Below are 14,033 nucleotides of genomic sequence, written 5' to 3' on the forward strand. Positions count from 1 at the left end.
CCCAGATTATTCATTTATTCATCCAGTTCTAAGCCCTGGAAGTAGAGTCATGGGGAAAAATGGACAAAAATCTTCCCACTTCATGGAGAGCAAGAATGAACAGAGAAGAAGGTGCATATGGTATTTTAGCTAGGGACCAGTGCCGAGGAGACTCAATGAGGGAGAAAGAGAAATATGGAACATTGGAGGTGGCTCAACTTGCAGCTGGTGGCCAGCGAGGGCCTCAGTGAGGGGACATCTTTTGAGTAAAGACTGCCAGAAGCAAGAGGGGTGGCAACGTGGGGCTGTGTGGTGTGAGGGGCTGGGGTGGGGTCCCTGCAGAGGGAGCCAGTGTTCTGAGGCAGGGCGCTGAGGACCCGTGGGGCCAGAGGGGCTGGAGGGACAGGCGAGGCATGACCGCCCCTACTCCCACAGGAGAAACTGGAGTATTTCTTCCTCATCGTCTTCTCCATTGAAGCTGCCATGAAGATCATCGCCTACGGCTTCCTGTTCCACCAGGATGCCTACCTGCGGAGCGGCTGGAACGTGCTGGACTTCATCATTGTCTTCCTGGGGTGAGGCCTGGCTCTGGGGATACTGAAGTCACACTCCTTTGCTGAGGACTCTGTGGCCACCGCTGACACCACTGGCCCCCAGGGATAGGGTGGAAGCCCAGTATCATGCCAACTGTTGCCATGGGGTGGCTTCTGCTAAAGGCCAGAGCCCGGGGTAGGTAGGTGTGGTGGAGAGAAAGGACTGCCCTCCGCCACCTGCCAGCAGGTCACCAACTGCTCTCCAGCTAGGCACGGTTAAAATCTTCATCTCTTTCACACCATTCAACAGTGGAAACCATCTGTGCGGCCCGGCCCGTGGCCGGCAGTCGCTGGGGGTTCCTGTTTGTCTGCCTTTGTCACCTGTCCATTGATCCCACATACCTGCATTATCTGCCTGTCATTCAGGTTCACAAAAAGGGACATTTAGTAACCTGTAGTAGTTTGCTTGGGCCGCCATGACAAGATGCCTCAGGCTGGAGGCTTGCTGGAGATTTCTTTTCTCACAGTTCTGAGGCTGGAAGTCCAAGGTCAATGTACCAGCAGGTGTGATTTCCCCTGAGGCCTCTCTTCAGGGCTTGCAGATGGCCACCTTCTCCCTGCGTCCTCACACAGTCTTTCTAGGCACATGCACCCTGGTGTGTCTTTGAGTGTCCAGATTTCCTTTTGTAAGGACACCAGTTGATCGGATTAGAGCCCACCTGGTGACCTCATTTTGACTTAATCACCTTTTTTAAGGCCCTGTCTCCAAAGTCAGTCATATTATGAGGTACTGGAGGTTAGAGCTTCAAAACAGGAATTATACTCAGCTCATAACATTACCTTTATTAACCACTACCTAATTATAACAGCAGCAGTTATTGAGTACTTTTTGTGCTTCGCAAATAGCATCTTATTTAATTCTCCTACCCACCTCCCTGGCGTTTTGTAGATAAGGAAACTAAGGCACAGAGAAGTTAAGCAACTTGCACAAGATCACATAGCTAGCTGGTGACATTGCCAGGATTCAGCCAAGGAAATCTTGGCTCCATAGACTTCACCCTTAACCACTATGCTGCCCTTCGATTCCATAAATACCATGTTGCTTATCTGCTAACCACCCAGTGCTGCTTTTGGCACAAGGAGGAAAACAGAATTCTGTGAATCAGGCTTGGCCCTCATGAGCTGTCCTGTCTGGGAGCTGAGACAAGGGCCTGCAGAATGACGTGTCCAAACAGGATACCACAGGCGCGTCACGGCTTCACATGCGATGTGTCCAGGGGTGCCTGTGTCAGGGGCAGGGTTTATAGGAAAGGAGGCTTGAAGGAGAGGAAATTGAAGTAAACTCAGAGAGAAGGATGTGAGCAGGAAAGAAACAGCCCGGGGAAGAGCTTGCCCCAGGTTTCCTGCTCTAGGTCACCATGGGGGAGGGGCCGATCAGCACAGCACCCTCTGACCCCATGGTGTACTCAGTGGACACTGCGACTGTGGCTCAGGGCAGGGACCGTGGCACACACCCCTCAAGAGCGGACACAGACATCACGAATAGATCACAGAACTGTTTTCACTGAGTCTGAACTCGGCCCCAGAATCCTTTTTAATGAAATTCTCCAGGCAGCTCTTAGCAAATCCCCAGTTAGCAGTAGATCGCATTTGCCATCTCCCCCCAGGAACTCTGAACACAGATGAGACACAGGCCATGGGGACGGTGGCTTACCTGACCCCTGGCCCCACCCCCACCCCTGTCCTCTGCGTTCCAGGGTCTTCACGGTGATCCTGGAGCAGGTCAACATCATCCAGAGCAACACGGCCCCCTTGAGCAGCAAAGGCGCCGGCCTGGACGTCAAGGCCCTGCGAGCCTTCCGCGTGCTCAGACCCCTCCGGCTGGTGTCGGGGGTGCCCAGTGGGTGGCGGTGCCTCAGCAGACCCCCTCCTCCTCTCCCAACCTGCTCCCCTGTCCCCTTCTACCTTGGCGTCCCAGAGGCTTCCCAGGGATCATAGAGAGGGAGGGTCCTGGGACCAAGCAGGGAGGTGACTCCCCTTCCCCGCTGCCCGCCCTGGCAGGCCTGCAGGTGGTGCTCAACTCCATCTTCAAGGCCATGCTCCCCCTGTTCCACATCGCCCTGCTGGTCCTCTTCATGGTCATCATCTACGCCATCATCGGCCTGGAGCTCTTCAAGGGCAAGATGCACAAGACCTGCTACTTCATCGGGACGGGTGAGCCCTCGGGGACCGTGGAGTGGGACAACTCGAAGCAGGGGGACACCAATGCTAGTGAAGAACTCCAGCATAGGCCATTGCCTCCCACACCTGTTGGCCTGGGAAACGGGTTTCCCCTGGACAGCAGGAGTTGGAAGAAGGACATCTCTGCCACCGTCAGTGAAAGGCAGTGACCTGCCCCACGCCTGGCGTCTTCCAGGCTTTGTGGGCCAGTCATGGACTGAGGTGCAGGCTTGGGATGAGCCTGGATTTCCCTTCCACTTTCCCTGCAGCTGAAGTTTTCGCTTTACCTTGAGATTTCTCAGATCCGGGGCCCACACTGTGGACTCCGAGGGAGACCTGGAGAAAACTCCCAGGAGTCAAAGGGGTCATCTGTCCAGTTACCAGACATAACCTACACCGAGGCCTAGTCACCCTTGAACAAAGTTTTCAAAACCAACATTCCCCCAGCTTCTTGGCTTCAGGACCCCTTAAAACTCTTACAAAGTAAGGAGGACCCAGAGAGCCTTCAGTTATGTGAGTTTGATCTATCGATATTCATGGAATCAGAAATGAAGACTGAGACAAATGTCATGATACCAACTTGTTAATTCATTTTTAAAGGAAAGGAATAACCCTGTGATATGAGATAATATATGGATAATAAAGTTTTATGAAAAATAATTATATTCTCGTAAACCAAAAAATATTTAGTGAGAAGAGTGGCACCGTTTTGCATATTTTTTTGCAAGTCTCTTTAATGCCTGACTTGACAAAAGTCTTCAGTGGACAACCCCACTCTGCATTTGTTGAATGAGAGACGAAGGGGACAGTGACATTTCAGCATTATTACAAAAATAGTTCATAGTTTTTGTGAATTTGGAGGGCCTTATTTGTTTGATATTTGTTTGGAACCCAGGAAGCCTGTGCCATTGAGCTATATCCCCAGGCTTTTGTTTGTTTGTTTGTTTGTTTTAATTTTTCCTTTGAAAATATTTTGGGGACGGCGATGCCCTGAGAGGGTCTCTGGTCTCTCGTGCTGAGACTGGCTGCTCGACACTGGCAGCAGCTTGCTGGGACTTAGCCTCAGCCTTGGTTGGTCGTGGCCTGGACATTGCTTACACGGGAGCCTATGGGGAATTGAACTTGACAACAGAGAGGTGCCCTCTATCAGGACAAGCCCTACCCCCAAACTTGGGCTTCCGACCCATCAGAATAGCACACCAGGACCTGCTGCATCTCAGGGGCTGGTCCCCGCCTCCTCACATCCCTTGACAACAAGGGGACAATTGATGCTGGCATCAAACTCTAAGAAAGCTCTCAGTGGGCTCCTCTCTGGTCCTCTCCCATTCTAGCCTCTTTTCATGGCCATGACGGTGGGCATCCTAATCAGCCCTCTCAGACAGACAGGAAGGGACCGTCTATCACTATCTTCAATCCAAATCTGGAGGTCTTAAAAGCCCCTGCCTGATTGGGGTTACTGATTTCTGGGGTCAGGGGCCCTGCTCTGACCATCAAGGTCCTCATTGTCCCGTTGCAGGGCACTGAGCCCACTTGGTCAACATGGGTAAGGTAGGGCTTTCTGGTTCCAGTGAGCCAAGTCAATCTTTGAACACAGGGAGACTGTAAAACACCCTAATGTGATCCAGAATGTTCTCAAATCTGCAGGATTTTAGAGACAATAAAAGCACCATCCAGGGAGGGAAGAGAGTGCAGGCTGTGGCCTGTTGGCTGCTCCCTGGAGAGCAGACTCCTGCCCCACAGGTCAGATGTCTCAGCCCAGTGCTGTTGGAACATGCCCAACTTAGCCCCCAGATGGGCCTCTGAAGCAGAGCCTGCAAGTGCCTGTCTCCAGCCCCATGCCCCACTCCAGCTGGGCAGCTCCCCCTCTTTGGGAGCAGTGGACACAAAGACCTCTCCTGCTAGTCCTGCTTCATGGGTTGCACCTCTTTGGATGATTAATCTAGAAGCAGACTCTCCAGAGAGGCCCTGGGGTCTAAGCACAGTCACTTCTGCCCATAGCCATCCACGGCCAGTCCTTGGCCTGGGCCACCCCTTCCTCTCCAGCATCTGCTCTGTGGGCGGGCGGGGGGGCTGTTCTCTGCATCTTCACCCCAGTGTGGTTTAGACCTCTTGCTCTATTCCCTGAGCATTCTATCTCCTGTTACTGTCCCCCTACTATCATTGTCTGGCACTAACTCTGCCTTCTGCCTCCAGATATCGTGGCCACCGTGGAAAACGAGAAGCCATCACCCTGCGCCAGGACAGGCTCGGGGCGCCCATGCACCATCAACGGCAGTGAGTGCCGGGGCGGCTGGCCAGGGCCCAATCACGGCATCACCCACTTCGATAACTTTGGCTTCTCCATGCTCACCGTGTACCAGTGCATCACCATGGAGGGATGGACGGATGTCCTTTACTGGGTGGGTCTGAGCCTGTGCCTACTGCTGCCCTTGCCCATTTAACAGATAAGCAAACTGAGGCTTGGAAAGGGTACATATCTTCCCCACAGTTATGAACCTGATGAGCCATAGAACCCAAGAACTGAACTCTAATCCTTCCGGCTCCACTCCAGCACTCTTAATCACAACGTGGCCTGGAGCGGGAACAATAGTAAAACTGTCAAATGCTTGACAAATATAAAGGATTAGTATGAATGCTTCTTGTGAGCTCAGACTAGGGAAGCAAATGATTGAACTTGTCAAAGGAATGTCACCCATGTGATTTCACCTCTGCTGCCAGCCTGTGAGGACAGAGCACAGACCACTATCCTCATCAAATCGATGGGGTAGTTAATGCTTAGAGATGTTGCATGACTTGTCTGGAAAATTTGAAAAATCTTGGTCATAAAGAAACCAATATCAGGGCACAGTGGCGCATGCCTGTGATCCTAGCAACCAGGAGGCTGAGGCAGGAGGATTGCAAGTTCAAAGCCAGCCTCAGCTACTTAGCAAGGACCTAGGCAATTTAATGAGACCTTGTCTCAAAATAAAAAAATAAAAAGGACTGGGGATGTGGCTCAGTGGTTAATCGCTCCTGGTTCAATTCCTGGTACAAAACAAACAATACCATTGGACATGGCGTCCACAGAGCCTAGTCCAGAAGCACATGGGAGATACCTTGGTGAGGGAAAATGGGTAGGTGGCCTGGGACAGGCAGACAAGCAAGGCCCCTGCAGTCTGCAAGGAGGAAAGGTCTCCTTGTTGGGCCCAAGTGGTGTCTCTCCTTGTGCCCAGGAGTGGCTGGATTCTGAGTGGACAGACCTGGGGAGAGCTCGTAAGTCCTCAGGTGGTCAGAGGATGGGACTCACACCTCTGTCTGGACCAGGTCAACGATGCCATCGGGAACGAGTGGCCCTGGATCTATTTTGTCACCCTCATTCTGCTGGGATCCTTCTTCATCCTCAACCTGGTGCTAGGCGTCCTGAGTGGGTAAGGAGCCCAGAGGCAGCTGGGGCGGGGGAGGAAGGAGCAGAGGTATGGCTAGCACCTCATCCCTAGGTCCCCGTCAGTCCCACTGGGCCAAGAGTGCTCTTCCTGGTTAGCAAGGAAAAGATAAGAGATGGCAGCAGGACCCTTCAGGTTTTCATTTTCCTCCCCTTTTCTCCTCAAGCTTCTCCCATTCTTGCTTTCTTCTGTCCTTCTGCATTCACACTTCTGAACAAAGCCCCTTAGACCCCAGCCTCCTGCCCCAGGGTGTGCCTGGGAGGCAGTATGGCCCCTCCTTAACACAGACTGTTTATTTAAATTCCCACACTACTGCTTGGTGGCTGTGTGACCTTTGTCTAATTACCTAACCTCTATGTGCCTCAGTTTCTGCATCTGTCAAATAGGAATAATGTTAGTATCTATTTCATAGGATTTATGAGGATTAAATGAGCTAATACTTAGAGTCTAACACATATCGCACACTAAGTACTAAGTACTAACGGTCTTTATTAATGAGGGCTGTTCCCTCTGGGACAACCCTTCCGGGGTCCCTCCCCAGCCACAGTGAAGAGGTTAGCAGTAGCCAATCACCCCACCCTAGAAGCTTCCCCCACCCCAGGCAATCTGTAGATAGAATTCAAAGGGTCTGTGAAGTTGGTTAGGAGAAACTTATTTTCATTTTTTTATTATTCCAATGAATATTGAGTTTATTTTAATGATGAACATAGGTGACAGACCACAGTGGTATCAGCAGTGGCCGTCACTTGTCCTAACAGAAATCCCAAGACACATTACAGTTGCTGCAAATAGTGATGCTCATTACTACCTAGAAATTATGTTAGTTATTTGATCGACAACTAGATCTTCATAGTAATGAACTAATGAAGAACTATCAGAATGTTGTGTACTTCAAAAACTGTACTTTAATATAATTGGTCCCTTTGTAAACTGTGGTTTTAGTCCATGCATCTTGCACAAAATAATTGTTCTGAGGAGGAATCGGTGTGCTTTGCTGCACCACTAAAGGGTCCATGGCAGAGCCCCCACCCGGACACCACCCTGACAGGGTGTGGTGACTGTCTGAAGAGCAGACCCCTCCTGGCCCCTGGGGCCCATCTCAGCGGCAGACCACTGCTGCTGTCTCTCTGGCCCACTCAGGGCTCTGCCCTCTGCTGCCCAGGGCTGCCCTCTGCTGGTCTGCAGATCCCTCCCTCAGGTCCTTTGCTTCTAGGCGGTGCCTGCCTTTTGGCCTGGGGAATTTCCTCAAGGCCTTGGGTCTGTAAGTGGAAATAATTTCTAGGATACCCGAAAAGGTCAGGCAGTGTCCCCTTCATGCCAGGCACTCTGAGGATCCATGGCTGATCCATCAGGGCAATGCACTATCATGTCATTAACCCCCAACCTTCAAAGGCAATCCCAAAATAAGGTGGGAGAAAATGAAACGGAGTGGGAAAATAGATACGAGAGCCTGGGTGGTCCTCCAAGATGTTCCTGGAGGTAGGAAGGGGAAGGGGGAGAGGTGCTACCCTGAGCCACCTGGAGGGCCACCTCAGACCCCAGGCAACACCACGGCCAGAAGGGGGCACATCCAGGCACAGAGTGTGCCCGCTGCCTTCAGGAAACTCAGGCTTCCCCTCTTTTCTCTTTCCTCTGCTCCTGCGTCCCCCGTCCCATTTCAGGGAATTCACCAAGGAGCGAGAGAAGGCCAAGTCCAGGGGGACCTTTCAAAAGCTCCGGGAGAAGCAGCAGCTGGAGGAGGACCTCCGGGGCTACATGAGCTGGATCACGCAGGGCGAGGTCATGGACGTGGAGGACCTGAGAGAAGGTTTGGGCCCCGGGGCCGCAGTCAGCCTCCCGTCCCGCTCCTGAGCCACACCCCACCATCCGCGCCCACAGAGAGCGTGACGCCATTATATATGCCCGAAAGCCTGGCAGACCCCCTGGGCAGGGGCAGCATTGGCCCTTGAGGGTGATGACTTGCCTAAGCCCCTGCACCCCAGGTGGTAGAATCCAGGGGTGCCCTGGGCTCTTCCCAAAGTGCTGTGTGGCCCACTCACAATGGCAGATGAGGGCTCTTGGAAATCTGAAATCTCAGGAAATCACAGGAGGACCCAGGCTCACGATTGCACCGTCCTTCCCAGAAGTACCTAACTCCGCTGCGTCCTTCCTGTGGCTGACTTTCTGTATCTGTCCTATCCCTAGGGCGGCTGTCTTTGGAAGGAGGTGGCTCTGACACCGAGAGCCTGTATGAGATAGAGGGCTTGAACAAAATCATCCAGTTCATGTGAGTACCTGACCATCTCCCAGCTTCTGTCCCTCTCACTGAGACATGGGGTCAGATTCCAATTAGTTACCTTCCCCTCCAGTCACCATCCCAGCCCTTAGAAAGGCAGATTTCCAAGAAAACAGGGCCAGTTCTTGCTCTGAGGACTCGGCAGTGTCCCGCTGCTCAGGGAACACACAGAGAAGGCCCTGAGCAGGTGACCTATTTATATACCATTCAAGGAAGAAGCAGGGAGCCCTTGGGGCAGCCAGCACATCTGGCTGCTGCTCTCTTAGGAGGTGGGCTTGGGTGAGGCTGGAAACCTCCACAAGGGAAAGGGGGACACACAACATGGGCTTCCTAAGAATTGGCCCTGACCCAAGCGTCTGGAGACAAAGCGACGCTCCAAGCTCTTGCCTTTGTCTTAAGGAGGGCTTGTTTGATTGGTAGGCTGTCTTTTACAAATTCACACATAGTCTTGATTTTTGAAAGATCAAACAATAGAGAACTACACTAAAGAAATGATGAAAGTCCCTACTGCCCTTCAAAGAGGTAACCATGGCAACAGTTAGCCAAGTAGCCCTCTAAGATCTTTTCTGTGCTTTCATCTCTATTACACACACACACACACACACACACACACACACACGATTTTCTACTTTTTTTGTTTGCTACAAAAGGGGTTATTTATGTTGTAAGTGCTGTGTAACCCACTCACAATGGCAGATGAGGGCTACTGTCACTATAATGACTAGAATAATGCCCAGCATATAGAAGGTGTTGACAAACATTTGTTAAATAAATGAATACAATATGCATATCATCTCATAACGTAATTTTTACTTAAAATTATCTATTTGGGACCATTTTTACACCTATGTGTACATATAATCACAGATCTATGAACACACACACACACAATACATACCTTTTTAAAAATATATCTTTGAATATAAACTATTCCTCAGTACAGTTGTACCAAAATGTATCTAATTAGTCTTTCCTGTGTTGTGCAAAAGCATGACCATTTCTTCTGGGCAGAAGTCTAGAAATGGGATTTCTGGGTCAAAAGAAATACAGATTTTAAACTTTGATAAATGGGGCCCTATTGCTCACCAAAAAGGCCATACAAATGGTGAAAGTGACTTTTCCTGACCATCCCAGACATTTTTAAGTTATTGGGACTACTCAGTATTGCTTTAATTGAAATTAAAATGCATGCAACTCCTGTGTGAGGCACAAGGCTGAGTATTTTCCTCGCATCAGCTCATTTAATTGCCTCAGGGGTTGGCATCTTTATTATTCTCATTTGCAAGATGAAGAACTTTGCAGTAAGAGGCCAGATTTTCAATCAGCTGGGCTCAGGAACTCATGCCATGAGCTCTCTTGTGTAGCAGGAGGGGAGAGTGGGTGCTTTGACCAGGTGTGGCTGGAGTTCAGCTGAGTGTCACTGGAGAAAGGTGGACTCCAGCAAAGTAGCTCTTGGCCCCCATCCTCCTGTCCCCTCCCTCAGCCGGCACTGGCGGCAGTGGAATCGTGTCTTTCGCTGGAAGTGTCACGACCTAGTGAAATCCAAGGTCTTCTATTGGCTGGTGATCCTGATAGTGGCCCTCAACACCCTGTCTATTGCCTCAGAGCACCACAACCAGCCTCTCTGGCTGACCCATTTGCAAGGTGAGTTGGAGGGAAGGAATTCGGGAAGGGGGCACATGGACTTGATGCTAAAATCTGCCAAGGGCATCATGGGGTTGTCCAGAAGAGGTCAATTGGATGTTGACCTCATTTTCTAGGAATTATTGACTGCTGGGACTGATCATGCGATTCAACTCCCTCCTTTTACATGGGAAAATAGAGATCTCGACAGGCAAGGTGACAGACCTAACTTTCCTCCTCAGGGCTTTGCTATCCATGAGGACCTGTGACAGCAACGCATTGGGAGAGCTTTTAGTGCTTACCCAAGTGACTGGGCAAATTATTTCAATCAAAGATCATTGCATAGAGGATTACTAGTAATTTAGAGCACCAAGTATCTGAGCTCAAATACTACCACAAGGAATAATCTTTCACCAACTATTTATTGAGTACATACTAAAGCATAGAAAAAGAACTCAGGATACTCAGTCAATACACTGCTCTTTACTTCAAGGAGCATACTTAGCCAGAGGAGAGGACATGTGTATAGTTTCAAGGCCATCCAGGAGGCCATTGATAGAGCAGATGGAAGGGAGCTAGAGGAGGATCACAGAAGAGATTCTGGAGATCCATGATTTTTAAAGGAGAAGTAGACATGGCCCAGGAGGTCAAAGGTTGGCAGGGATTCCTGCAGGAGGGACCATGCATGCAAAACGGTGAAGATGTGAACTTGGGGATCCATTGAACTTTGAATGTGACCGAGAGTGGCAGAGTTGCTTTTGCTTATAACAGACCTCATATGCTGTCATAGGTGTTGGAAGTATAATTTTTGGGCAAAGGAAAGCCAGTGAAAAGTTATAAGCATGAATGTAACAGGATGGGACTTGAGTCTTTGCAGAAGATAAATGAGCCTCATCCATGCAGTCAAAGTCCTCTGTGTGCAGAGCTAAGGACTGTGACCAAGGATAGGGCAAGACAAAAGAAGAACCAGTTCCAATATGGTGGACAAACTAAGTGCCCTCCCACCACAAACATGTAACAATGCTGCCTGATTTATAATAACACCATTTCAAGTTATGAGAAGGAAGTCTCTGGGTGGCCGAAACAAAGAGGCGGCCAAAAGTCAGACAAGTGAACTCATGAGCTAACTTCCAGGGACATTTAGACCTAGACCTAAACCCTCAAGGGTAGCAGCTGGGATTTTAATGTCTAAGCAGGGATACGAGATGGGGCCTGATGGGGCCCTGGACTAGTACATAGCATAGCACCAAGGCCCTGGCAAAGCTGCCCCCAAGTAAAGTAAGCAAAACTCTCCGTGCCCATTGGACCACACGAGGAGCTTAGAAGTTTTTCCCTGCTGGCGCCCTGGGAGGAAGAAAAAAATGTCTCAAGTGAAAAAATCGAAATTGATCTGTGCCCTATGGAAGCATGGGGTCCAATTTTCACTACCTGTCATGGTGCCAAGAGGGTAAGCTAAGACACAAACATAAAAAGCCTCTGTGACGCTGGCTGCAGAGAAGTGAAATCCCCAGGGTGCCCAAGAGAAGCAAACACAACTGCTCTTTAAGGATGCTTCAAGGAGCCAAAGCACACAGAATCCCCACAGGGAAAATGTTTCCTGATGATGAGTTCACAGTAAAAACTTGCCAACCAAATAAGGGACAGAGCTCCCCTGAGGAGAAGGCCTCAGGTCCAAGCAATGGGAGCTAGAACCCCAGGAACCTGAACTAACAGGACAGAGCAAGAGACTACTATATTATGTGATGAAGGAGATTAAATTCCTTAAAAGAAAGAAATCGAAGACTTGGGAAGGAAATAGGAAACAATGCCACTGATCAGATGCCTGTGTGCATCTGTTCTTATCTTCATTCATTCTTTTGAACCCCCATCTTTGGAACATCCTATTAAATGTACCACACATAGTCAGTGACCAAATGTGGGGAAGCTGGGGACACTGCCTACTAAGTGGAGTCAGAGGTGAACTTGAGGTTCTTGGCCTATGCCAATTAGTGGATGATGGTAATGGGGAAGATGGTCAATGACCACATGTGCTTGGTGAGATAGGAGGGGATCAGTTTGGCCTTGGGCATTTGAGACCTCCCCATGAAGAGGTCAGGAAGCAGATGAAAAAACATGTCTGGGATTTGGCACAGAGGTCTAAATCTCTTCAAGAATTAAATCTGGGAGTCATTGGCAGGGGCAGCGTTGAAGTAGCAATCCTAGAAGATTGCCAGATCACCAGGAGATTGTGTACACCCAAGTGTATAGCTCAGGTTCTCATTCAATGTCTAAGTAAAGAATACATCTGCCGAGGGGGCTTAGGAGGAACCAGAGGAGAAGAGAAATCCACAAGGATGTAGTATCACAGAAGCCAGAGAGAAAGAGAAAGAATGTCTGTAAAGGCAGGAGGATGTTCAACAGAGCCAGGGCTGCTGGGAGACTAGAAACAAAGAGGATTAAAACATCCAGCAACTGGGCAACATGGAGGCGATGGATGGCCCTGGAGAGCTTGTTGGTGGAATGATGAGAGTGGATCCAGATGGATATGGGTTGAAGAACAAATGGGACAGAACCAGTTGGGTGTGAAGAGAGCAGTGTGGGCCTCTCTTTCAGGAAGCTGGCTGGGATAAGGAGGAAAGAGCTCAGACAGCAGAGACAGAGTGAATGGGATGGACTTGAGCTTTTTAAATGGCCATGCAAGGGTCCACTTGAAAGAAAGAAGTCAGACATATAAGGAAAGACAAAGGAGCATTGGTCATGGGTTTCCCAAGGAGGATGGAGCAAAGTACAGGAGGACAGATTGGCTGTAGATCCTGGAGGGCTCCTCTATGGGGTGGGGTGGTGTATGTAATAAGGAGGCAAAAGCAGAGCTTAATGAACGTAAGTGAAACTAAAAGTAATGGAATTCTCTTCCTGTTAAATATGGTAGGGCTTAGCTTGTTGGAAATTTAGACTAAGTTTCCTTCAGTGGGCAAAATTCACCAGGTGTTACTGAGTTTTGAAGGGTAAAAAACCATCGTGCCTTGGAAACCTGGGGAGGGTGTGTGGGTGGAGGCTCCGTCCAGGGCAAAGGATTGGAGATGGAGAAGGGAAGGAGTGTGACGGGAGGCTGTGGTGCCTGCCTGCAGATGTCGCCAACCGGGTGCTGCTGTCCCTCTTCACCATCGAGATGCTGATGAAGATGTACGGGCTGGGCCTGCGCCAGTACTTCATGTCCATCTTTAACCGCTTCGACTGCTTCGTGGTGTGCAGCGGCATCCTGGAGATCCTGCTGGTGGAGTCAGGCGCCATGTCGCCCCTAGGCATCTCCGTGCTCCGCTGCATCCGCCTCCTGAGGATCTTCAAGATCACAAAGTGAGCAAAGAGCCAGTGCTCATGTGCTGGGAATCCAGGGCTTCTGGCCCCCAGGCAGCCCTTCCCCTGTGCATCCCATCACTCCAAGCCATTCCCCCAAGCCCACCCATGCCCCTGGGAGTGCTGGTGAGAGGACTCTGCCTCCTCCCCCCCCTTCCCCCCGTGCACTTCCCCCTCAGGTACTGGACATCGCTGAGCAACCTGGTGGCCTCCCTGCTCAACTCCATCCGCTCCATCGCCTCCCTGCTGCTGCTGCTCTTCCTCTTCATCATCATCTTCGCCCTGCTGGGCATGCAGCTCTTTGGGGGAAGGTACGACTTCGAAGACACCGAGGTGCGGCGCAGCAACTTTGACAACTTCCCCCAGGCCCTCATCAGCGTCTTCCAGGTAGGCCGTCCGTCCGCACATCTCTCTTCCTGTGCAGTTACTGAATCCTGCCTCCTGTCCGGAAAGATCAGGACAGGCACCACCTTCTCTGGGAATCCCTTTTGGATCTGCTGGTGTCCTCCTCTGGTCTCCCCCATCACCTGTACTTCTTGCCACTGTCATGCCTGCTGGCCTGTGTCCTCAGTGGGGCTGGGCCCAATCTGCCTGATATCTCTTGGTCCCTGGTCCTTGCAGAGAGGTCGGTAGGATAACAGATGATGA

The 14,033-nt window shown here is 50.5% G+C and overlaps 1 protein-coding gene across 1 annotated transcript in view; it reads left to right on the forward strand.

The window, feature by feature from the left end:
• Positions 1 to 14,033, forward strand: part of Cacna1s (calcium voltage-gated channel subunit alpha1 S) — a 62,430-nt gene that overhangs the window by 15,764 nt on the left and 32,633 nt on the right. The window contains exons 3-12 of the mRNA XM_076831955.1: positions 415 to 554; positions 2,270 to 2,412; positions 2,574 to 2,726; positions 4,926 to 5,131; positions 6,036 to 6,139; positions 7,816 to 7,961; positions 8,339 to 8,420; positions 9,913 to 10,073; positions 13,160 to 13,385; positions 13,565 to 13,772. Coding sequence (XP_076688070.1) covers positions 415 to 554; positions 2,270 to 2,412; positions 2,574 to 2,726; positions 4,926 to 5,131; positions 6,036 to 6,139; positions 7,816 to 7,961; positions 8,339 to 8,420; positions 9,913 to 10,073; positions 13,160 to 13,385; positions 13,565 to 13,772 — 1,569 coding nt within the window. The remainder of the gene's footprint in view (positions 1 to 414; positions 555 to 2,269; positions 2,413 to 2,573; positions 2,727 to 4,925; positions 5,132 to 6,035; positions 6,140 to 7,815; positions 7,962 to 8,338; positions 8,421 to 9,912; positions 10,074 to 13,159; positions 13,386 to 13,564; positions 13,773 to 14,033) is intronic.

This window comes from Callospermophilus lateralis, chromosome 13 (assembly GCF_048772815.1).
Source record: "Callospermophilus lateralis isolate mCalLat2 chromosome 13, mCalLat2.hap1, whole genome shotgun sequence".
NCBI lineage: Eukaryota > Metazoa > Chordata > Mammalia > Rodentia > Sciuridae > Callospermophilus > Callospermophilus lateralis.